The sequence below is a fragment of the Tamandua tetradactyla genome, chromosome 8 (assembly GCF_023851605.1).
Source record: "Tamandua tetradactyla isolate mTamTet1 chromosome 8, mTamTet1.pri, whole genome shotgun sequence".
NCBI lineage: Eukaryota > Metazoa > Chordata > Mammalia > Pilosa > Myrmecophagidae > Tamandua > Tamandua tetradactyla.
In genome coordinates this window covers 49,374,581-49,400,142 of record NC_135334.1, presented here as the reverse complement: position 1 = coordinate 49,400,142, position 25,562 = coordinate 49,374,581, and the positions used below count along the sequence as shown (strand labels likewise).

General features: G+C 33.5%; 1 protein-coding gene across 8 annotated transcripts in view; it reads left to right on the top strand.

The window, feature by feature from the left end:
- Positions 1 to 890: 890 nt before the first annotated feature.
- CEP295 (centrosomal protein 295) overlaps positions 891 to 25,562 on the top strand; it is a 52,861-nt gene continuing 28,189 nt past the window's right edge. For 5 of the 8 annotated variants that reach the window (XR_013156648.1, XR_013156647.1, XM_077113250.1 and 2 more), the window contains exons 1-10: positions 891 to 1,035; positions 3,530 to 3,685; positions 7,648 to 7,757; positions 8,751 to 8,951; positions 10,133 to 10,257; positions 11,048 to 11,141; positions 14,326 to 14,421; positions 17,204 to 17,344; positions 19,604 to 19,787; positions 20,188 to 20,355. Coding sequence is in view for 6 of the 8 variants with exons in the window: in XM_077113250.1 (XP_076969365.1) it covers positions 3,571 to 3,685; positions 7,648 to 7,757; positions 8,751 to 8,951; positions 10,133 to 10,257; positions 11,048 to 11,141; positions 14,326 to 14,421; positions 17,204 to 17,344; positions 19,604 to 19,787; positions 20,188 to 20,355 (1,234 nt within the window). In the remaining 2 variants the exon portion in view is untranslated. Of the gene's footprint in view, positions 1,036 to 3,529; positions 3,686 to 7,624; positions 7,758 to 8,750; positions 8,952 to 10,132; positions 10,258 to 11,047; positions 11,142 to 14,325; positions 14,422 to 17,203; positions 17,345 to 19,603; positions 19,788 to 20,187; positions 20,356 to 25,562 lie in introns of those variants that run through there. The other 3 variants (XM_077113251.1, XM_077113252.1, XM_077113253.1) reach the window with 3 other exon arrangements.

Sequence of the window (25,562 nt, the reverse complement as noted above, 5' to 3'; positions counted from 1 at the left end):
ACCCTTTATTTCGCCCTCTTTTTCTCCTCCCATAACCAAGTAACCATCAGTTCCTGATGTTTGGCCTTCTTTTTTGCCTCTTAAATCTACCCTCTTCTCTCAATCTTACCCACTTCTCTCCATTCTCATTACTATCATCTTTAATTTCTAGGATAAATAATATCCTAATTGATTTTCCTGTCTTTCAATTTTTAGTCTTCAACCTTTAATCTCTTCTCTGCAGCCCAGACAGAATCTAATCAGGTCAGCAACCCCTACAGCACCCTTACCCCTACCCCTAATTTCTGGTATGCTTAACTCCCTAGACTGCATTTTGGTGGGACAGGGGCCATGATTCAGTCTACCCTTGTACCTCCTCACCTAGCACCTAGAGTACCTGGCACAAAATAGGTATTCGGTACATGAACCTGTGCTCACCTCTTGATTACAGGTTCGTAGCAGATAGATCCTTGACCCGTTTTAGTTGTCTCGAACCTCTGGAGTCACTGAGTAACATATGATTCATTTTTGAGAGCTAGAGTCTTTACATGAAAGCTATCAGAAACTAACTGTTGTATAATAGTACCAATAAATTATATATCAGTATATAGAAAGATGCATATTTTAAGGCATCTTCGTGATGGAGTTTTTAGACTAAAATCAATCTCAAGATTCTGGGCAAATAACTTCACCTTTCGGTATGTCTGTCTCCTAATCTGTAAAATAGGCATACTGAAAGCAATGAAGAAAAACTTCAAAGTCGCTGTAACCTGTGAGAAACCACGGACCTTAGAATGACCGGCCCGTGCATGTGCGCGTGCGCGAGGAGAGGGGCTTTACCTCAGCGCGGCCCTCCCGGCAGCCCCAGGGGGAGGCGAGGCCAGGCTGATTTCCGCGGTTTGTTCCCGCCATTGGTGGGCGGTTTGAATGACGGAAGTGACGATGGCACAGCTATGGCTGCCCCGTAGGCGCACGAACGGTTGTTTTGAACCTGAGTGGCGGTGGCTGTCCGGGCAGTCTAGGATACGGCTTTTGGCCCTGGCTCCAGATTTTCAGGTAAGTGACATATCGGCTCCCCGTGAACCTGGATGTGCATGACTCCCTGAGCCTCACGAATTAGGAGTGTGCTTAGAATGAAAGGGATTCCGTGCCGCGTCGCGAACGCAGCATGGCCGGCACATCTCAGACTTAGTCAGACCTTCGATTCTCGATGGGGTTTGACTGGCAGAAGTAAGGAGCGCCCAGTCAGGAGATGCGTCCCGACCCAGGCCTGCCAGCTTCATGCGAGAGGCTGATCCAGGGTCTTTTGCTCTTGTGGCTTTGAGCGCCTTTGCCGGGTGGGGTCGCGCGGGTTCTTAGTCCCGGGCAGCCGGGAGGGCCGCCGCCGCCGCCACTGCTGGAAGCACTTCTGGACGCGTCCTGCCTCACATTACCCGTGAATATTGGCTGGAATCGTTCTATGCAGAAAGTACACTCTTCTGGTGTGGCACCGTTAATTTCCCAGGATTTAATAATCCTGCCACGAACTGAGGTTTTTAAACAATAACCAACTTTTGAATCTTTGATACTTAGAATGTATATGGCAGTTTCACCTTCATTAAGTCACATAATCATCCGAACTGTTGGGGTAGATATAATTATCCCCATCATACAAGGTTAAGAAACTGAAATTCAAAGAGACTGACGTAGTCGGTGTCTTCAGCTAGTAAGTGGCAGTGATGGGTCTAAACCCAAATCTTCCCGAGTCTGTTATTAATTGAATGATTATATTGCCCCTTACGTATGCCACAGCATTTGATCTTCAGGACAAAATCGTAGATAAGGAGAAATATCTCCGTTTTTGATGTGCTTCTTGGGATTATAGTGAATAGTCAGGATTGGAGCTAATATGTTTCTGCCTCCACAACTCGAGCATATTTCACTGTTTTTCAATGCCAATTTCCTGTTGTAGAGAGAGCACACTACTATGAGCTCATTAGGTTAAGGATTTGCAAAGCAACAGGAAATCTCTGCTTTTAAAAGTGTGTTTTAGGAGAAAACACTTGTTTAGGTTTGAGAAAATCAGAATTCTGCTGATAATACCTTCTGTCACCTGGGACAGCTTTTTTTTAAAGTACTTATAGTGTGTTGCTGAATTTTTTGTAGATGGGTAAATACTAGTACCTGCTAATTTATACTTATACTACCTATAATACCTGTTTGGTTTGTAAAAATAGTTCTTCACCAGGATTGTTATGAGTAAGAGTGGTTTACATACATTTTTATAAGAGTTGCTTTCAATATTAAGGTAACAGTTATTGGGTAGTAATTATACATAGAATTTTTTAAATCCATGTATCCATATTGATATGAATAAGTAATTAAATTAATTGGGGTAACAGGAAAAGTTCTTCTTTATAGTAGAATTCTAATTGATGAGTGTAGAAGCAATAATAAAAATAGAAAATAACCATTTGATAAACTCCACAGTAATTGTTTAGACACTAAAATTAATGGACAAAAGAATAATGAGAAATGGAAAATTTGCATAGCCTCAAAGTATCTCTCCAACAGATAGTTATAACTCACAAGGGAAAAGTAGTAACTTTACAGAGAAGAAACCTCGTAGAGTCAGCGTTAACCAAGTGATCAAAATTTCATATGATCCTTAGTAATGGTGCATCAAGATCCTTCTCCTGATGTGATGCACAGAGAAGGGCACATCATCACTTTTGTGCTATTCTTGCCAAAAATTCACAACCTCAACCTAATTATAAGAAAACATCAGACAAAATCAGATTGAAGTGAATTCAACAAAATAACCCGCCAGGATTTTTCCAGAATTAGAAGAGACAAAGGAGACATGACAACCTTGCAGCTTCTTCTCGTAGAGAAGAAGCAACTCACACCTTCAGCCTTAGGAATGTAATTGACCAAGGGCTCCAGCACTCTAAAATCTATTTGCATGGAGGCTACTGTTTCCATGGGCTGTCCCCAGCTAGTAATTGAAGATGGCAGGGATACTAGGGCAGTGCTTTACTTTCAAGGCAATGAACTTTCGCTGGAGGATTTCTCAGAGGCCTTTCTCAAATTTCCTTACATTGCAAGACAGTTTGAGAGTCATCTACTCAATCTTCCCTCCTTTGCTCAGTATCAGTATTGCATTAAAGTCTTATATTCCAGCCTTAATCAGCTCCCTCCCATTTTCCCTCACACAGACATTTTCTCTAATAAAATCTAATCACCTGCGGTTTAATCCTGTCTTGGCATTTGCTTTCTGGAGGACCCTGACCAACACAATAACCAAGTACAATATGTATCCTTACGTTGGATCTTGGTCTAACTCTGAAATTATTTCCAAATGATAGGTTAAGGAAAAAATATATACATACACATGCACATACACACGCAGTAATAGAATAACTAAAGAAAACGGTTATTCTATTACATTTAGGAACTAAAAATAACAAATGTATATTGTTTCCCTCTAATCCTTTGGCAAAAGAAAATGATGATTAATACTCAGAACAATCTGAAAATTCAAGGTTGTTTCTTTTTTCTTTTTGTTGAGGTATAATCTAGACAGAATAAAACACACAAGTCTAAGTGTTGATGAATTTTTACATATGCATGCATCTCTGTGACCATTACGTTGATCAAGATTCAGAAAATTTCCAGCACCCTACCAGGCTTCTTTGTATCCCTCTATCCATCAGTAACCAGAAAGGTAACCCCTATCTAACCTCTTATCATGGATTAGTTTTGCTTGTTTTTGAACTTCATATAAATGGAATTTTACAATATGATCTCTTTTGTGTCTGATTTCTTTCATGCAGTGATATCTATGAGATTCAGTAGGAATTCATTTTAATAGTTGAATATGAGTGGATTTTTAGAGACCTTCCAACAAGTTAATAAAGGCACATAGTGAAGACAATTCAGTCTTGCTCATTTTGTTTTTTCTTTTTTTTCTGTTCTCTAATCCCTACACAAAAAAATACCAGCTAAAATAAAGGTTTTCTCTCTCCACATGTTTCAGCTATCAGAAAGTTAGGAGTCATTTGGAATAAGGAAACCAGATTCTTTCCTTGGCTCTACCACTAGATATTGTCTCTTTAGACAAGTCTTATAACCCAAAAGGCATTTGTTTCATCACGTAACGTGAGGAAAGCAATAGGCACTTCTACCATTACCAAGCCTTGGGTATATCAAATGAGTGGATGCCTTAGAAAAAAATTTTTAATGCAAGCTAATTCCCTTTTTGCATTTATTCCTTAAGTACAAGCTATTATTCCTTTTTTGACATAATATTAAAAAGATAGTAATAATAACCATATATACTTATATAGCACTTGCTACGAGCCAACATGAAATATGAGTTAATGTGCTAAATGAGTTATTCAGTCAACACATTTAGTGAAGTACTTGCCTACGTGCAAGTACTATTTTTATGAAGTGAATGTAAAACTGAATTAAGACAGTTCCTGCCCTTGTTGATTGTCCATGCTGATGGAGAATTCATACTATTAAGTACCCCACACTTTCCTAGCCCCTAGTCTTTGTGTCCATCCATAGTATGTGAAATAATACTACCTGGAAGTTGTTACTCATAAAATATTTTTTAATTGCTTTCAATATTAAAATCATTTAAAAAGATATAACCCCTGTCATTCAGCTATTTGGAACCTAACTAGGACGAGCAAACTAATTAATGAAAAAATAAAAGAGGCTCATGCCAAAACAACATAAGATTAAGTCCCCATATGAATATAGAAACAGTATTTATTATACATGGACAAGATAGGATGGGTGGAGTTGGTGGAGCAGGAATTATTAGAGAACAGTTTTGTGGAGGAAGTATAGCTTAAGCTAACTTCAGCAAGATGAATATCCAATCTAGTTTGTCTGCCTGGTTACTGTGAAGAGACCTGAGAAATGTTGACTTGTCTCAGATAAAATTATGGCCACATACTAATGTTAATGTCTGAGTTTTGGAGGTAGTAATGACAATGAGGAGAAGATAACAGAAGAAACTGAGGGGAGTTTTAAAATTACTGAAACTATAAATTCTTACATTCTTTCCATTTCTACACATCCTATTCTCCTAAATAGGGGCATGTTTTAATTTAGGAAGGAGAATGAGAATATCTCAGTGTAAACAGTAGAAACAGAAGAGTTGATAGGGGAATTTAAATACTTTACATGTCTAGATGGAAGAATTGTAATTGCAACATCCAGTTATGAGATAGGAAACCGTCCTAGAATATTGGCAAACTTGCATGAAGAATCACATTGTGAATCACATTGCCTGGCAGTTTACAAAAAGAAGATTTTGCCACATTTAATTATATACTGTGTATGGATGAAAGCCATCTGAGAGATTTGAATAGAAAAGGTAGTGAAGTTAAAAACTGCAAAGCAAAAATTTGAACTACTTGGGAGCTTTGATCCACAAAAACGACTTATTGAAGAAACCTATTATGGGAATGACTCTGTGGTAGTTAGATTCAGTTGTCAACTTGGCCAGGTGAAGGCACCTAGTTCTGTTGCTGTGGACATGAGCCAATGGTATGTGAACCTCATTTGTTGCTAATTACATCTGCAGTCGGTTAGGAGGCGTGCCTGCTGCAATGAATGACGTTTGACTTAATTGGCTGGTGCTTAAATGAGAGAGCACAGCATGACATAGCCCAAGCAGCTCGCCATTCCTCATCTCAGCACTTGGCATTTCTCATCTCAGCACTTGCGGTTCAGCCCAGGCCTTTGGAGGTGCAGAAAGGAATCACCCTGGGGAAAGTTGTCAGAACCCAGAGGCCTGGAGAGGAGGCACGGCAGAGACCATCCTATGCCTTCCCACGTAAGAAAGAACCTCAGTGGAAAGTTAGCTGCCCTTCCTCTGAAGAACTAACAAAATAAATCCCCTTTTTATTAAAAGCCAATCTGTCTCTGGTGTGTTGCATTCTGGCAGCTAGCAAACTAGAACAGACTCCGACTTTGAGACTGTACCAGCAGTGTGTTAGGTACTGCAAAACATTTTTGAAGTCACAGTAAAACTGCATCCATTCATTGCTGAAGACCAACAATGATTAATATCTTTACAGTGATGTTCTAGATTTAATAATCAGTGTGTTAAAAGTGTAATGTTTCATAGCTGAAGGCCACAATTTTTTTTTCAATTGATTTATTCTTGTCTTAAGAAATAATTGTACATGGAAATTGTTGTTTGGCAGAAAAATTAATACAAGTCTTTGACTCAGACAGTTTATGGGGTACATTAAATGTTCTTAAACAAATTAGACCTCTTATCTTGCTCCAATTACAAAAATAGTGGAACAAATAAGATAGTAGAACCACTAAATATAATGTTTGTGTGTGTTTTGAAACAATAATTTTTTTCCACTGTTTATCCTTAAGGTACTCTCCGTGAGAGTGCTAGCCCTCTAATAGGCTTAATTATGGTCTTAATAGATAATTAAACTTCACTTTCAGGCCCAAGTTAATTTCTGAGCCCATCGAGACTTTTAAATAATCTACCTCTTTTATTAAGTCAGTATGTATAACTTGATGGACACATGTCCTTCATTCACCTATACTACCTCTATTTTTACCCCAGGTAAAAATATTTTACATATTTTATTACATACCCCCCGGTCATAAGAGTTCACAATCTTGATTGTAAGTGTTTTGATTCACACATACCCAGAGTACACACTTGTATGTTAAAAGGATAGGAAAAAGAGTGATTTATGGTATAAATCTTGAGCATTATTCTTAATTTTTGTTTATCTAGTTTATTTCATTAGGAAACTTTTTGTTCCCATTTGGACAACTTTGCCTCTGAAAATTTAATTATATCCAGAAAGGACACTGTATGCTGTTTCATCTTATGCTTATTTTGACAAATGTGTCTGCTTTATATGACCATATAACCCGTGTCAAATATTATTTATTAATATAGATGGGAAAAAATAGTAAAAAAAACTGGGAAAAGAAAATTCTATTATGTTGAAGTCCTTAAATAGGATGTTACGTGTTCTTTTAACAGTGTTTCATTTATTGGTAATTTCTTTGTACTTTGAGATAATTGCAATTTCAAATTCATTTGTATATATATCAGAAAAGGTTGTTTTCAAAATGAACTGGGTATTAAAAAAAAAAAGATATAATGACCTTTAGTGAACAAGTTATATAAAACAAAAGGGATTTGAGTCCAGGACCAGGAGCCCTTGAAATTACAACAATCTTGCTGATATGAACAAGTTATCAAAGTTCTAAAGCGCTAATTATAGTTTAAATAACATTTATGCTACGCTAAAGTAGCTGTGCTTTTTTTGCACTTAACCTAGGTAAACTCTGGAAATGCCAATAAGAAATAAATCAGATCCCAGGTACTCTAGGTAGAGAATAATTTGCTGTATATTCTAAGTAATTTTATGCCCAACCTCCATCCTATCAGAGTACAACTGATTTAAGTGCTGAATTAATAATACTATTTGTAAATAGTTGGACTTTGACTATCCAGATTATTTTGAGTATAGATAGCCGTTTACATGTCAAAAATATTAATGTGAATTTTAAAAACTATTCTAACTTTGCATTCTAACCTTTGCAGTTTTATTTTAATGGTATTTATCTTTATGAACATTTTTCTTTTTTAAAAATTCAGAAACTTTATATTTGATTACACAGAAATGAAAAGAAAGGTAGTGCATGCTGCCAAGCTGAGGTTGAGTCCAAATGAGGAAGCCTTTATCTTGAAGGAAGATTATGAAAGAAGACGAAAGCTAAGATTGCTACAGGTATGATTTATTTGAAATAAATTTTCAAATTCTTTGTCTTACCCATATTGTTTGTATTTGTTACATTAGAGTGTTTTAAATAAAATTTTGTGTTTAAAAGCCTTTTTGGCTATACAGGAGCGCTGGTTCTTATATATTAGTTTTGGAATGTTTGAAAAATGGACTGTGATAGTAAATCGATTGAAGTAGCATTTGAGGTTAGTAATTATTTGACTCAGTAAATATTGGAAATGGTTATTTAAATATCATTTTTTAAAAATTATCTGTAACCAGTGAAGATTAGAGCAGGAAGATTAGATTGACTTTGAAGAAGACTTATTGGAAAGATGATTGACTGTAGAGGCACATTTATTAGGAAATTAAAGATTATCCTTTTTTACATGTCTTTTTTGAATGAAATAATTAATTGTGAAGCAGGATTTACCCCACTGTCAGCAGATGACTTTTGTTATACAGAATAAATTATTAGTTAAAAACACATTTACTTTTCTTTCAGTATGCAGGTAAAGCTATAAACCTGTCTTCATCTTAAACCATACTTTACACTAAATTAAGCAAAGTAATTGCCTCCTCCCCTCTTTTAGTTTCGTAGGCTATTTATTAGGTGCTGTTTTGTCTAAAATTGGGGTGATGTACCACCTTCCTGGAGTTTTTATCTGGATTTGTATCCTTATCTGGGCTATATTTTTTGTTGAATCTTGCTTATGATTTTAATCTCATATAGGTTATTAGAGTGATAACAGCAGGCCCATTAGGTCTTTGGGGGAAAAACAAAATAGCTTAGTCAGTTAGAAGACTTTAGAAGTACTTTTGAGATTTTTTTTCTTCATTGTTTGGATTTTCTACTTTAGACAGACTTCATCTGATATAAGAATATTCAGGGAACTGATAAGCCTAAAGAGAATTCATTTGAGATACTGTTTCCAAATAGCTTTTAAAAAGATTTCATATAAACCTCCTTTCATAAAATCTGTTAAAATACTCATTCTTTAGGTTCGAGAACAAGAAAGGGATATTGCCTTACAGATAAGAAAAGACGTAAAACAGAGGAGAAATCAGCAATTCACTCGTTTGGCAGAGGAGCTAAGGGCAGAATGGGAAGAATCACAAACTCAGAAAATTAAGAACTTGGAAAAATTGTATTTGGCAAGTTTAAGAAATGTGGGAGAAGGACATCGGCAGGCCAAAGAAAATGTGAGTGCTTTACTGGTTAAAATTAAAATATAGTTGGGTGGTTGCAGCAGTGCCTCAGCAGGTAGAATTCTCACCTGCCCTGCCAGAGACCAGGTTCAATTCCTGGTACCTGCCTGTGCAAAAAAAAAAAGTAAAATATATAGTTAAGTGCTTATATGATAAAAATGTTTTCATAATGGAGAATTTGGGGCAGCAAATTCAAAAAAAAGTTTTTAATTTTTTTAAAAAATTTAATATAATTTGAGCAGAATGCCTCTAGGTACATTTCCTAGTAAGAGTCATGTCAACTAAAATCAATTTTCCTGTGATGTTTAAATTAAAATTATTATCTTTCCAGTTTTTATCTATATGGACAAATATGATAATAATCTGAACCAGAGATTGTTTCTTATTTCAAACATTTTTGACAGATTCAATTGGATTTCCCATTTTGGTATCATTCCTCTTACTTCTATCATGTGTGGTTTAATGTACATGTACTTAGATTTCATTCACAAATAAAAAAATTCTTTGATGGCTTTCAAAAAGGCAAAGTAGATTTTATTCAGTCATTGAGACAGTTCCCTTAAGTTATTTTGATTTAATTGTGCATTATGATTTATGATTAGAAATTACTAGGTTGTTGAGTCCAAAGAAGGCACATCTTCGATAACTTCTAGTTATCTAGTGAAGAAAGAAATAATTTTTAGAGATTGTACAACCAGATATGACCCTTGGGTCCCTTGTTTTAGTCTGTGTTTTAGTAAAAGCCCTAAGTTCTGACATCTGCTTTATAGCTGTTTGTGTTCCACCATTAGCTTTGTGCTTTAGTGACATGTTTCACAAACCTCAGTTATTTGAATACCACCTTCATGATTTTTGCCCTAACTGGAGGAATGCTTTTGCATTTTAACTTAAATTCTTATTCTTTTATTACTTAAATTAATTTGACCTTATCCTAAGTACTTTGGTATTTTATTTAATATAAGTTAAATGATACTAATTTTAAGTTAGAATGTTTGTATTTGTCCCGCCTAATCATATGAAATATATTGATTATGCCATTACCATACTTTGGGAAAATTGCCATGGTATGTGGGAAGAGGTTAACAAAATTGAAAAGTTACTTCTGTTGTGATATCGAATAAGATGCATGTCATTAATCTTGTTTGACATAATATCTTAAATAATATACTTTTTAGGAACCTGATTTGGATGTTCTAGCATGGCGGGCAGCAGAAAGGAAAAAAAGAGCAGAAACGAGGCATATAGAGGCCCTGAAAGAACAGAAAAATCAAAAAGAAATGTTAATTAAACAGAAAACCCGGTAAAGTAGTAATAATTTTTACCATATTCTTAGTTGAACTGACATGGCTGAAAGTAGAGGGTACATTGGATACTATATTAGCAGATACTAGATAAAAATCATATAGTATATCCCCTGCATTTGTTAAACTTTATCTAAAATAATGCCAAGTTCTGGTAGGGGGGTGGGGAGTTGTTTGCTTAGGTGAGCAAAATATGAAATTAGCTTTCTCTTTTAGTTACAGTTTGAACATTCTGGGTTTACTAGTAGTTAGTATGTTTCTGAAGAAACATATGGCTAGTTCTGAATACTACGGTCCAACAGCATTCATGTCAGCAAAAGCCTATCTGCCTCTGATGTAAAAAAGAAAAAATAATCAGTGCGATTAAGAACAAACAGTAAGAGGTTATGGGTTCTTTGGAAGTTATTAGTGAGTATTTTTGTTTGTTGTAAGAACTTAGGATCCTGTCACTAGTCAAAAGTGTAATTTTATACAGTGACCCACCTCTGTCAACATTTCTAGTTGTTTTACTCATTCTTCTAAACCAATGAATAAGAACATTCTAAACTAAAGTACAGTAAACTTGGGTCAGACCTCATGCTATATGTCTTTAGATACATGTCTTTCAACTGGTCAACATTTTCTGCATGTCTCCTGAATATGGACTTTATTAAATAGCACATTCAACCTGTGGGATCAGAATGAGGATTTTTTAAGATCTATGGTTTATTTATATTTTTACCCACAAGGGTTATACTGTAAATATTACCTTAGAGATCACTTTATGACAATTCTTTGTTTTTTCTTAAGGCATATAAAAGCTCGAAAGAAAGCACTGCTTGTGGAAAAGGAGAGATCTGCCAAAATTACAAGTTTGCCAACTCCTCCTCCATCCCTTTTTGAGGTGAGTTACTTTGGATGTCAAGAAGAGCTAAATTATGATAATTCTTTAATCTTAGGATTCAGTAGAGGTCAAAGAACCAAGATTTGAATTAAACTTGAATTTTAATTGTACTTATAATACATGAGGTTATCTGCAGTATATAAAAATAATCCTAGATATAATTTCACCCATAAGTATTTTTATTGTATCTCGGATGCATAAAAACTTTTTAAAAAACAGAATTAAAATACTTTTATTATTTTCATTATCATCTAATAGTCTGTGTTCAGTTTTCCCCAATTGACTAAAAACGCTTTTTTGTTGCTCAGAAAACTATAACATTTTGTTTTTTTTTTTTTGGAAACTTACGTTCTGTTGTTTTGTCTTTCTTTTTTTTATTAATGCCCTTTATTTGTTGGAAAAATTGAAGTATTTTGGTACAGAGTTCCCCACATTCTAGATTTGGCTGATTGTAAATAGTCAGCATTTTACAGATAAATTAAGGTTCAGAAAAGTTAATAAATTTGCACAAGATCACAGAGTAATGGAAGGGCCCTTTTTCTTTATGGGAATAAATATGTGCTTTTGCAAGTTAGTGTTCATTTTTGAAAAAAAATATTTAATTTACTAAGGAAGGTAGAAACATAACTGTAAAAGGTATTGGTTTTCTTGTTCACATTAGCTTGTTGTGGTTATTGAAATGGATCATTATCAAAAGTTGCATAGTCATTTTTATCAAAAAAGTTAAGGAGAAGTAAAAAAGAAATCTTAAATATTTAGGGATGCCTAATTTGGTTGTATTTATATTTTATGTATGTTTGATCACCATAAATATCAGATATTCACCTTGTAGGCTTTTTATTTTGTCAGCATTATTCTTTTTATTTGAACCACCTGCCATGCAACATTTGAGTCAAGAAGATTCAGAAATGAGTCATATTGCAGTCATTCCTTCAGTACCATGTACCGTGATAAAAGGCAGGCAATATTTTATCTATGATGCCTTTTGATTACTTTTGACATAATCCTAATGAATGACAAGCTAGGGTCAAAAATTTACAAAAAGCAAATGAAATATTGTCTGTGCTTTGCCTTTGGCAAGTGTGAATTATATGTAAGTTTATGGTTGTCCTTTTTTCCCAACTTTTATTATGAAAATACAGAAAAGTCAAGAGTGTGACTACCTATGTATGCACCACTTAAACTTAACAGACATAAAATTGTGTATAGATTTGGAATTGTTGTGTGGTGTGTATACAATTGAATATAAGTTATAGAGATGACATGTCACCCTTAAATGCTTATTCTTAGGAGAATAAGTTCATTGTGTATTCAAGTACAATACCATTGTCATACTAAAATAATCAACTTCTTATTACCATTTTATAATCTGTCTATAATCCAGATTCTCTGATTGTAAAGTGTCTCGTATTCTACATTTGTCTCATTTATTCCACATGGTACCATGTACTCTATTTCCATTAACTGGAACTTGGGTTTGAAGTCTTTTTTTATATTTAGGCAAGAATACTAAGTAGATGCTGGCATATAATTTATTGCACCATGTCAAGAAGCACATACTGATCAGTTATTCCCCTGGTGAGTCTAAATTTGATCAGTTGGTTAAGGTGGTGACTGCAAATGATTGCCATCATAAAGATATACATTTCCCCTTAATCACATAATCTATGAGAGGATACTTTGGCTTATGCAGATGTCTAACATCTTTCTACATTTATTCCTTTGCCTACTTTAAGAAAAAAAAGAAAGACAGAAAACAGAACTTTCTATTACCAGTAGATATGAACTATAATTAGTTTTTTAAAAGACAGGGTAATAATTTCTCTATAAACCTACAACTGCTCTTAGTAAAAAACAAAACATAGAGTATAGTCTTAGTGTTTCCAAACCCATTACCAATTTTCAGAGTAAAGAGTTGTAATAATCAACTCCAATATCACAAATGAGTTTTTTTCTTTCACTATAGAGTTGTGGATTTTTGTTTATTCAGTAACGCAGAGTCAAGTATAGTCATTATTCTTTCTGATGTTTATAATATCCCAAATTTATTAAGCGGGAACCTCTTCAAGCTGACTCTATATCCCCATTGCTCCTCAAACACTTCCTTGCTTTGTGGCCCAGGAAATGATCCAGACACACTTTGTACTTTTCCTGTTTCAGATCTGAAATCTCCAGGGAGCTCTTGTTCTTTTTAGTGGAGAATCGCATTTAGAAACCAAGATCTAGGTGATAATATTCTATTCTTCTGTGACTAAAAACAGTGTTTCAGAGTAGGTGCATTACCCATGCCTATGAAAGTATTGGGGAAAAGGCAGTATCTTTGAAAATGTTTAAGTTGGTTGTAGATATATGGGGTGAAAGGGAGTGAAAGAGTCCTGGTTGGGGAAAGGCTATATTGTGAGGTAATTATCTTGGGACTGCATTGTATAAGATCTTTGTATTGTATACCCAGAGTATAGGTGCATCTGTGTCACCATTTGAATATAAACTTGAAGCACAGTTTTTATCAAAGTGTCTGATTCTATAAAGCTCATTATCCTTCTACTGTGCCACTTAGCTTCCCCTGAATATACTTCAGAGTTCACTCTGTAACTGTTCAGACAATGAATTCTATAAATGTCAACAAACATTATCTTTTCATAGAACTGTTAAAAACATGGCCCAGTGTTTCAGGATTAGAGCTGAAAATATGTCATTTAAACATCTAGAAGTAAGTCTAGTGTGAACTACAGAAGGATTTTTATGATCAAACATGTAATAGGACAGAATAGTGCATGTCCTCTTTTTCCTGTAAATACAGTGAAGTGCTTGTAATTTGACCTGACATGTCTTGTAAGATGAATGCATTTGTATTCAGGAGTTTTAAAGATGAAATGGCTCTTCAACTACAAAATAAATGACCTCAGAAATCGAGGCGAATGAAAGACGTTGATTACATTAAAGACATTTAAAAAATGTTTTTGTGATAGTGAATCATGAAAAATAAAGCTGGTACTTTTATTAAAACTGAAAATGCTTTAACTTAGGAGGAAAAAGGACTTATTTTATTGTGAGCAAATGTTCAGCTTATCTGGAATCAGGCTGACAGATTCAAGTACAAAATTGCTTTTTGGCATTAGATCAAGCTTTATATGAAAACTAATGCTGTTAACCTGACAATTTATTTTTATGATCCTTTTTTCAGAACATTGAATTAAAGAGAATTTCTTCAGTGAAGACCAGTGGTTCTACCTACCATCATCTTTCTACTCTTGTGAATAGGGAGATGGACACAATGCAGGTGATTGACTTATTGTTTGTATATATGGCCCTCATTTCATTATCTCTTTGTTCATTGAGTTTTATCTTGGCTCTATAACTCATGTTCCCAAATTTCCATCTCTACTAACCCTCTTAGTATAGTGGTGATCAAAAACCTTTAAAGTATGCTATGAATTTTCATGTCAGGTGTATAGTGGTTTAATGTGAATGGAAGAAAGTAGTTGGCTACTTAAGTAGTAAGATTTTAAAGTAATAGATTTTTAACTTTTTTATTACAAAAATAACACATGCTCTTTGTGCAAATTTTATGACTGTGTATAACCATAAACTATAAGAAAAATACAATCCCATTACCAAAAGGTGGTAATGATTAATATTTCAATGAATTCATTAGTCTAATTATATGTAAACATATACACATACTTTTCAAACCAAGCTGGGATTATATTATACTGTTTGACAAATCACTTTTTTCGTTTTGCGTAGTTTTCAGATCAGTTTCCTGTATTCTTAAGTATTCTTTAAAAACTTGATTTTAAAACCCTTACTATTTCATCATTGAATTTATTTAACCATTCTCCTATTACTTCTGTTTTTGCTTTTGTAAATAATGCTAACATAATAATCTTGTACATTTTTGTCTATATCCTTCTTGAATATTTAGCATAGATTCCTAGAAGAGAAATTATTGCTTGTTGGATCCAAATTGTATAAATATTTTAAAGCTGATAGTACAGATCATTAAATTGCCTTTTTAAAACATCAGTAACTTATGATAATGGCTATCTTATCATACCCTTACCTGCATGGAGTATCATGGCCTAAAAAGGTTATTGCCAGTCCTAAAAGAATGACAAATGATATCTCCTTGTTGTTATGACTGCCGTTTCTTTTTAACAGTTTTTTTGTTTCTTTTCTTTTTTTTCATGTTTGTAGACATATTTGACTACTAGGAAAATAAACTTTCTCAATATAGCAGTCATACAGAGCTTAGAAAGTACCAGAAACACATTTGGTTGGCTACTCAATATTAAGACTGTGTTAAAGTCAATATTCAGTCAAGACCTAAGATGAATATCACCATCGTAGAATTTCCAAGATGCTAGAATAATCTTAGATTTATTAATATTTAATTAAAATATACTTACTATAATTATTAAAACATTTTTGAGAAAATGGTTTCTAAAAAGAATTTTTTGACTGAGATTCATAGTTTATGCAATTTTCACTTTTTTTTTGTCTTCCAACAATCGAAAATTGAATCTGCAATGATTTCAATTAAATTTTTGTTTAAATTTTTAATTATATTGACACAAATCTACAAGGGATTATCTTCCTACAGTTATTCTTATAAAATCTTGCTTTGAAGTTTGGTCAGTAAGAACAAAACTTGTTGCGGTATCTAATATTTCTCTAGCCTTTTTTTTTTGCCTCCTATCCTTTATATACTTTATTATGTCTAGATTGAAGATGTTTATCATTCATGTTGTATATTATTTTGCAGTTTTTCCTTCTCTTAAGATTTTGACCAAAATTGACATCCTCCTTTTATTTGGTCTCCATATACATGAAATCTTAAATGACTTTTTCTGGAAAACTTCCTGGTCTAAGTGGAATAAAATATTGTCCTTAAAGGTTATTTTGTTTAATGTTGTAAGTGTTATATTAAATTTGCTTAATAACTCCACAAAGATTATAATTTTGATTTTATCTAACCTTTTTTATTCTGCCTGGTATTATTTAGATTAGCTGAAATGAATTGTTCAAAAGGGATATAGTATTTTTCATAAACATGTTTGACCAATGTACTCTTTTTTATTTTGTTTTGTTTTTATTTGTACTTTGAGAAGCTGTACCTAAGAAATTGCACTTGAGGAACTTTATCTGCATCTGGACCTAATTTATATGACCATATCCTGAAATGCACTCATTCTTAATATATTGACTGTCAGTCTCTTATCTATTTATCTCACTACTTAAGAGTTTGAAATAATTTTGCATAAAAAGTTGATAGCATTTGCAATCATCATTAATTATTGTTTCAATTGACCAATAGAATTTCAGTAGCTAAAGTATACAAGGTTTTCACTCCAAATTATATTTAGAATGTTTGTCTATGTTTGTAAGTAAATAGTAAGAGAATAAAAAATAAACCCAGGTTATGTGCATTTTTTGTATTACTGTTACGCTAATGAGCTAATGGCTGGCTGTGCACTCATATGATCATTGATTATGCACAAGTTTTAGAAAGCTGGAAGTAGGTATTTTGGGCTTCACGAGGCTGAAGCCAAGCAAGTTTTTGCTGAAAACCAAAGCCAAGCTGTGAGGATTCCCTAAATTATTTCTTTTACTTGATTTTTATGGTTTCTTAATAGATTTGTAGGTGTTTACCTTCTAACACTTTTGTTTTAATGAAATTTCTTTACTTAATAAAAAAAAAAAAGATGGAAGAATTTTCTTCGATTGTGTGTAGCCTTACCTGGTATGAAATTAACTTGACTTCTTTATAGTGTCCTGCTATAAAAGATAGAATTTTGTTATTCAGTCATGAGGTAAATCATTTTGATATCATAAGGCATAACAATTCTTGTGGGGCTTTTTTGTGTTTTTTTTTTTTTTTTTTACTTTATTTGTAACATATTTGATTCTTTTCATAGATCTATGCTCCTGATATTTTATTAAAAATAAAACTCTTATTACTGTTTGACTTGAGTAGAAAAGCAGTTTTAAAGTTTTGTTTTTTAGATATGGCTTCAGTTCATACTTTTTTTTTAATTGTCTAAAATGTCACTGAATACTAGCCAGATGCTCATTTGGCTGCTGAAGAAGAAGCTAAACGTTTGGAAGAACTACAAAAACAAGTAGCACAAGAAAAAATGGAACAGTTTGAAAAGGCACATGTACGGGGTTTCCAGGCAATGAAAAAGATCCATTTTGCTCAAGTAAGAATTCTACCTGAGATTACAACTGATAGAATTATAGCTAGCATTGCAGAATTGATTAATGTAGAGGCTACGGAGATGAAATGTGAAAAGTGTTAAAATATTAAAATATTTTCTGATTCATAATGATTTCATTTTTCCCAATTTACCTTCCTGTTGCAAGTTCAAGTTGAGTTAAGCTGTTCTCATTTATATTATTTCACTATACTCTAAAACCATTACTAATTGTGAATTTATCAAAAATTTAATATTTTAACCAATCCAAAAATAACCTGAGAAAAATTAATCAGGTTCCTAATTTAATTATTTGAATTACATTAACACTCCTTAAATTTGAGAATTCAATTGAATAAATGTTTATTCAGCAAAGCGCTTGTTGGCGTTACAAAATATTGATCCAAAGGTAAAGTCATGATCCTTGCTATTAAGAAACTTTGCAAAAGTGACTGTCCAGACTTGCAGAATATATGTGATAAAAACTGGCTTTTAAGTTTTATATACAGCTTCACTTTGTTCATGCATAGTATTGAGTGCTTAGTGTTGATACATAACCATGAATATGATTTATCTTGTTAGAAGTCTGATTTTATTTTCTGAATATGATTAATGCTTTTGAATGTTTTAAGCACTCATCTTAGGAATGAACTCAAAAGTAGATTAGTGGTAATTTAATGCCTATCTTTTGAAAATTCATTTATATAGTTTGAACTAAATTAAGACTTTCTCCCTTAAATTTTTAGCATTTTAAACTTGGAGTAAATTATAACTAAAAGAACTGAATGTCCAAATTATTATCAGTAATTCTCTTTTTTAAAGCTTAAATTGATAGGGGAAGGAAAAACACGTGAAAAATTATCTTAAATAAAAAGCAATAGTATTTAGAGGCTAAGGAAGTAGTTCCATATTCACTCTACCTGAGTTTGTCTCTCTTCTTCATCACTTAGCTGTTTAAACTCAGGCAAGTTACCTAATCTCTCTGAGCTCTGTTTCATCCTGTTTTGTGAGGATAAATGAGTTTAATAAAGCACTTTGAATTGTACCTGGAATTTTATAAGCTCACACACAGTAACTGTTGTTGGGGGTTGTAGTCATTATTATAAATAAACCAAGTAGAATAATATGCCAAGCCAGAAATAGTGTATTTATTCAAAAAACTTTGAAGTTAATGAGATGATTTGAATCTTAATACAATTGAAATGAAATTTTTCATAATTTGATTCATCAGAGCATGGCAAAAAAATTCTTCTCCAAATGAAAAAGATATTTTAAAACTTTGCAAAAGAATGAATAGTGTGCATATGTTACTGACAGATGCTTTATTATACAGGCCCTCTCTGCCTTATTGTAGACTGTTTCTTACATAAGAATGGTTGTCAAAACCATGCAATCTCATAGCTCTTAGAGGATTTCCTTTTCCATCTTAACCTTTTTGCTGCAAATTAGCTATAGCCTGGAATTTTATTTCCTACTAGTGTCCATTGTAAATAGTATTTGATCTTTATCTACCTCCCCAACTTTATTTTTTTCCTTACCTCTGTTCCTTAGCTATAAAGAACACTGTACTATTGTCTAAATATCCCCTGCCTTCCTTTCCATTTCTTCATGCTATATCCTCTTCTGTCTGGCTAAATCCTTATTCTGAGGGATCAGAGGTCTTCCTTTATCTCCCTCCCTACCCTTTACCATCAAAATTGGATTAGATAGCCTTAGTAAAACACCTTAAACCTTCACATTAGCTAGATTCTTTAAGCTTAGGGAGATACATACAAATCACCTTTAATAGAAAGGGGATTCGTAGTGTGTGAAGTTACAAGAAATATTCTCTCGTTAGTCACAGTCACTCTGAGTCTTAGTGCTTACCCCAGATTGATACATGCTGGTGACTGGGTGCCATCTAGCCACCAGCATGAGCCATGGACTTATATAGGCAGTAACTTCATAGTTTTTATCAGAATGGAAAAGTGTAACTGGCAGACGTTTTTTTGAAGTTTTATGGCCTGACCAGTATACCATACTAACATACATCACTACTAGTCTAGGGTCAGAAATTATGTCCCTAGCACTTAGCATTCTGTCTGGTATTCAATAGATGTTTGTTGAATGAATAAATTAATGTCTTTTTGTGGCAGAACTAAGGGTACAGGAGGGAAGGGAATCTCAGTCTCAGTATCTCACTATTTTCCCTCCTTTTCCCTTACAATTGATTATAATATCCAGAGTTTATGACTCAGCTGTCATTATTTCTCCTTGTTTTCGAAGAATCAAAAAAAACTAATGGAAGAACTCAAACAGCTACAACAAGAGGACCTGGCACGTAGAAGACAGACCGTAGCACGAATGCCACCACAACTGGTTGAACTTCCATATAAACGCAATGAAATGAAAGAAGACTGGCAGAGAGAGCTGGAATTTGCCTTTGAAGATATGTACAATGCAGACAGGAGTAAGATATTTTCAATAAACATTCACTAGTGTTTTATTTTCTAACGAAAATTCATAAAATGCAGTTATTAGTCTCCTGTTGTTACTGTAGCAAATTACCACAAAATTAGTGACTTAAAATAATGCAAGTTTATCAACTTACAGTTCTGGAGGCTCTAAGTCCCTTGATTTTATTCCAGTGAAACCTATGTGGGATTTATGACCTCAGCAGTGCTTTTAAACATTTTGGTGGGGAAATATATTTATCATGATGAAGTAGCTTTTATTTTGAAATGAGTTCTTTGTTTGAAAAAGGTTCTCATTTTAGACCTAAAATCTGTGATGGCCTTTGAAACCTTATGATTACATTCTTTTTAAAGTCATTTTAGAATGGAAACATGTCTCTCTATTTCTTTATTGAGAGGTGAAAGGAAATCTGATTTTACACCTTGAACCGGAGCCTTTGCCCACTGTAATTGATCAGACTCAAGATGAAGAACTGGACCTTTCAATGGAACAAGAAAATATAAGTGAAAGTGGGAGCCTTCAAGTGACAGAAACTGAAGAAATATGCTCTGGTGAAACAGATGGTAAAAAAAACTCTCTGAGCTGATTCTTATGTAGAAAAAGAAAATACTAATCATTAGCCCACAGTTAGGAAAATCTGATCTAATTTAAGTACAGACAATGACTAATACTAATAGGAGTGGTGGAAGGAGGAAACAGCATTTCAGATTTCTGTCATTAAAGATGCTTCATACATAAGAGGCAGTTATTTTATTCATTTGATGCTCAGTTCTGACTTCATTTAAAAGATCATCTTTTTCTCCTAGACTTTTATCAAAGCACCAGAGAGATCTTACTGTGTTCAGTTATTGCTAAACACTTCATGTATAATGATGAATAGCTCAAGCCTAAACCTCTTTTCTAAACTTCGTCTGTATCTCCAACATTCTAATCTTTTTTATTTGGCTGTCCTACAAGTACTTAACAATCAAAGTATACAACAATAAATTTAATCACCTTTTCTTGCCTACTGAAACTTCTATCTTCCTTAAAACTCTGCAGTTTTCCAAGTAAGAGCATAGGAGTTAAACACCTCCCCCAGTTTTATATCCACCTTTCATAATGACCAAGTCCTCATTCTGACCTATTGTTATTGCTGTCATTCAAAACCTCATCATTATTACCCTGGATTGATTCAACAAACTAATTTGTCTCCATACAATATAGTCCCTTTCTGTCTTTGAATGGCTTTAGAATAATTTTGATATTTTTGTTTAAATTGGCTTTATTGAGATATAATTTACTTATAGTAAAATTCACCCCAATCAGAGGGGTAAGGGGTATGGTATGTATAATTTTTTTTTTTCTGTTTTCGTTTTCTTTCTTTTTCTGTTGTCTTTTTATTTCTTTTTCTGAATTGATGCAAATATTCTAAGAAATGATCATGATGATGAATATGCAACTATGTGATGATATTGTGAATTACTGATTATATATGTAGAACAGAATGATCATATGTTAGGAACGTTTGTGTTTCTTTATTGTCATATATATTTTTTTTATTTAAAAATTAATTTAAAAATTTTTTTAAAAATTCACTCCAATCAGCATTTAGAACATTTCTGTCATTGCAAGAAATTCCTTTAAGACCATTTGCACTCAGTTTCCTCCCCTAACTACCTTTTAAGCCTTAACTTCCCATTCCCTATCTCCACCCCATCCTCTGGTAACCTGTAGTCTAGATTCTTACTCCACAACATTGCTTATTCATAGCAATATTTGTCCTTCTGTGTCTGGCTTATTTCACTCAAGTTGTCAAGTAGCCCTTGACAACTATTGCTCTGATTTCTATCATTTTAGTTTTACCTTTTCTAGAATTTCAGGTAAATGTAATCATACAATGCATAGTTTTTTGTACTGCATTTGAAGTTCATCAATATTTCATTACTTTTTTTACTGAATAGTAGTCCATTGAATAAATATGCAACATTTTATTTATCCATTCACCATTTGATGGATATTTGGACTATTTCCACTTTTTTACTGCTGTGGATAATGCAGCTGCTATGGATATTCACATACAAGCCTGTGTGGATATATGTTTTCATTTTGCTTAAATGAATAAATAGAAGTGAAATTGCTAGGTTTTGTGGTAAATTTTTAAGAAACTGCCAAACTGTTTTTCCAAAAGGTTATAAATAAATGTTCCATTTCTCCACAGCTTGGCCAACTTACTTCTATTAGAGAAGGTGCTGGTTCACAGAAGGGTCTTATAAAAATAAAAAGTTTCCATACACCCACCCTAATTTTTAACATTTTGCATTGGGGTGTGGTATCTTTGTTATAATTGATGAGAGACCATTTTATTTATATTATTACCTATAGTCCATACTTTACATAAGTTTTCAGACTTGTGTTGTACAGTTCTATGGTTATTTTTGTTTTGTTTTTAGTTTTTATTTTAGCAACAGATATACCCCTAAATTTTCCCTTTTTAACGACAGTTGTAAAATTCAATGTTGTTAATTACTTACACAATTTGTTAACCATCACCTCTAAATATTACTAAAATTTCCACCACCCTATATAGAAACTCTGCATTATAGTCATTCTTGTGGATATGAGGTATTATCTTATGTTTCTTTTTTTTCTTTATTAGAGAAGTTGTGGATTTACAGAACAACCATGCCACCCCCAACACCTTGTATTGGTGTGGAACATTTTGTTACAGTTGATAATACCACATTTTTATAATTATACTATTAATTAAAGTCCGTGGTTTAACTTAAGGTTCACTGTGTAATGTAGTTCCATGAATTTTTTTTCTTGTTTTTAATTTTTTTAATTTTCTTTTCATTTTGTTACCACATATACAATCTAGCATTTCCCCCTTTTAGTCATATTCAGATAATATATCAGTGCTGTTATTTGGGTTCATAATATGCTACCATCACCACCATCTATTACCAAAATATTTTCATCTTTCTAAATAGGAACCCTGTATGTTTTAAGCCTTAACTTCCCATTCCCTATCTCCACCCCATCCTCTGGTAACCTGTAGTCTAGATTCTTACTCCACAACATTGCTTATTCATAGCAATATTTGTCCTTCTGTGTCTGGCTTATTTCACTCAACAGGATGTTTTCAAGGTTCTTCCATGTTATCGCATGTATCAGGACTTTATTCCTTTTTACAGCTGAATAATATTCCATTGTATTTGTGAATCACATTTTATTTATTCATTCATTGGTCGATGGACACTTGGATTGCTTCCAACTTTTGGCAGTTAGAATAAGGCTGCTATGAACATTGGTGTGCAAATATCTGTTTGAGTCTCTGCTTTCAGTTCTTTTGGGTATATACATAGTAGTGGGTATTAGCAGGTCATATGGTAGTTCTATACTTAGCTTTCTCAGGAACTGCCAAACTGTCTTCCACGGTGGCTGCAACATTTTATATTGCCACCAGCAATGAATGAGTGTTACTATTTTCCCACATCCTCTCCAACACTTGTTATTTTCCATTTTATTAATAACAGCCATTTCTAATGAAATGATATCTGATTCCTTAATGGCAGATAATGTTGAGCATCTTTTCACGTGCTTTCTGGCTATTCGTATCTCTTCTATGGAGAGATGTCTGCTCACATATTTTGTCCATTTTTATAATTGGATTGTTTATCTTTTTGTTATCATTTATTTTGGATATTAATCCTTTATTAGATATGTGGTTTCCAAATAATTTTCTCCCATTGTATAGGGTTTTGTTTTACTTTCGTGATAAAGTCCTTTGAGGAACAAAAGTTTTACATTTTGATGAGATCCCAATTATCTGTTTTTCCTTTGCTGCTTGTGCTGTGGGTGTAAAGTTTAGCAAGCTGTTGCCTAATACAAGGTCTTGAAGATACTTCCCTGTATTTTCTTCTAGGAGTCTGATAACTGTAGCTCTTATATGAAGGTCTTTGATCCAGTTTGAGTTTTTTTGTATATGGTATGAGATAGGGGTCCTCTTTTTTTTTTTGCAAATGGATACCCAGTTTTCCCAGCACCATTTGATGAAGAGACGATTCTTTCCCAATTGAGTGGTCTTTGCCACTGTGTCAGATATCAGTTAGCCATAAATGTGAGGGTTGATTTCTGAGCTCTCAGTTCTATTCCATATATCTGTTCTCTGCCAGTATCATGCTGTTTGATTACTGTGGCTTTGTAATAAGTTGCAAGATCAGGGAGTGTGAGTCTTCCGATTTCACTTTTTCTTTTTCAAGATAGTATTAGTTATTTTGAACCATTACTTTATTTTTCCATATAAATATGATTGGCTTTTCCATTTCTGCAAGGAAGGTTGTTGGAATTTTAATTGAGATTGCATTAATATATAAATTTCTTTGGGTAATGCTGATATCTTAACGATACTTAGTCTTCCAATCTGTGTACACAGAATATCCTTCCCTTTATTTGGGTCTTTAATTTAATTTATTTTATTTTATTTTTTTGCATGGGCAGGCACCGGAACTCAAACCTAGGTCTCTGGCATGGCAAGCGAGAACTCTACCTACTGAGCCACCGTGGTCTCCCCTCTTTAATTTCTTTTAGCAATGCTTTGTAGTTTTCTATATACAAGTCTTTTATATCCTTGGTCAGGGTTATTTCTAGATATTTGGTTGTTTTGGTTACTGTTGTAAGTGGAAGTTGATTGCATATGTATTTATAATTATTACATCTTCTTTTTAAATTATCCCCTTTATCGGTATATAATGACCATCTTTATCCTTTATAAGTGTTTTAGCTGACATTAGTATAGCCAACCCAGCCTGTTTTTGGTTACTACTTTCATGGTATTTTTTTTTCCATCTTTTCATCCTCAACCTACTTGTGTCTTTGACTTTAAAATGAGTTTCGTGCAGACCACATATTTTTGGGTCTTTCTTTTTTATCCATTTTGCCAGTTTCTGCCTTTTGACTAAAGAGTTTAATCCATTCGTGTTTAAAGTCACTACTGATAATATGGAATTTCTTCTGCATTTAGCCTTTGTAAATCTTGAACCTTTTTGTCCCTTGTATCTTTTAAAGCTACTTTTATATTTATTTGTTTTTTTGTGTTGTAACATATTGAGTGCTTTCTAATTTCTGTCTGGATGGATTTTTCATCTCTCCTCCTTGTTTTTACCATGGGCTTGAAATTTATCATCCGAACTATATAACAGTCATTTTGCTTTGATACAAACTTAACATCTGTAGTATGCACATATACTTTTCCTATATGCCTCTGTCCCCCACCTTTTTTTTTTTTTTCAAAGAGAGTACTACTAGGCACATAGTAGGAGAGCAGATGGCCCAGTGGCCCAAAATCTGTCTCTCTGAGTTTAGGGGGTTCAAGGTTTTTCAGGATTTTAGCAAGGGGAGATGTGGTCATTTCGGATAGCAAGTTCAAAGCAGAAAAGGAGACAGTATCATTCCAGTAGGAGAACATAAGCTGAAAGGAGAAAGGCAGAGCTATCATTTCAGTACTAAAGGTATAGCCAAAAGAAAGAGAAAGTTATCTTTCAATAGCAGAGTCTAGCTGATATGATTTATAAGTGTCAGGGGCTGAAGCTAGTTAATAGCTGACTTTAAATACTTCATTAGCATTAGAGCCTTTGCTGTATAAGAAAATGACCAGATAAAAGGAATAAGAACTCTTATAGTTACAAAGGCACAAGATAAGGGCTTTTACAATCATTTCAGATATCAGAATAGCTGAATTATAGTTTAGGTATTTCAGGTTATTTCCGTCTATCTACTCTATTATACT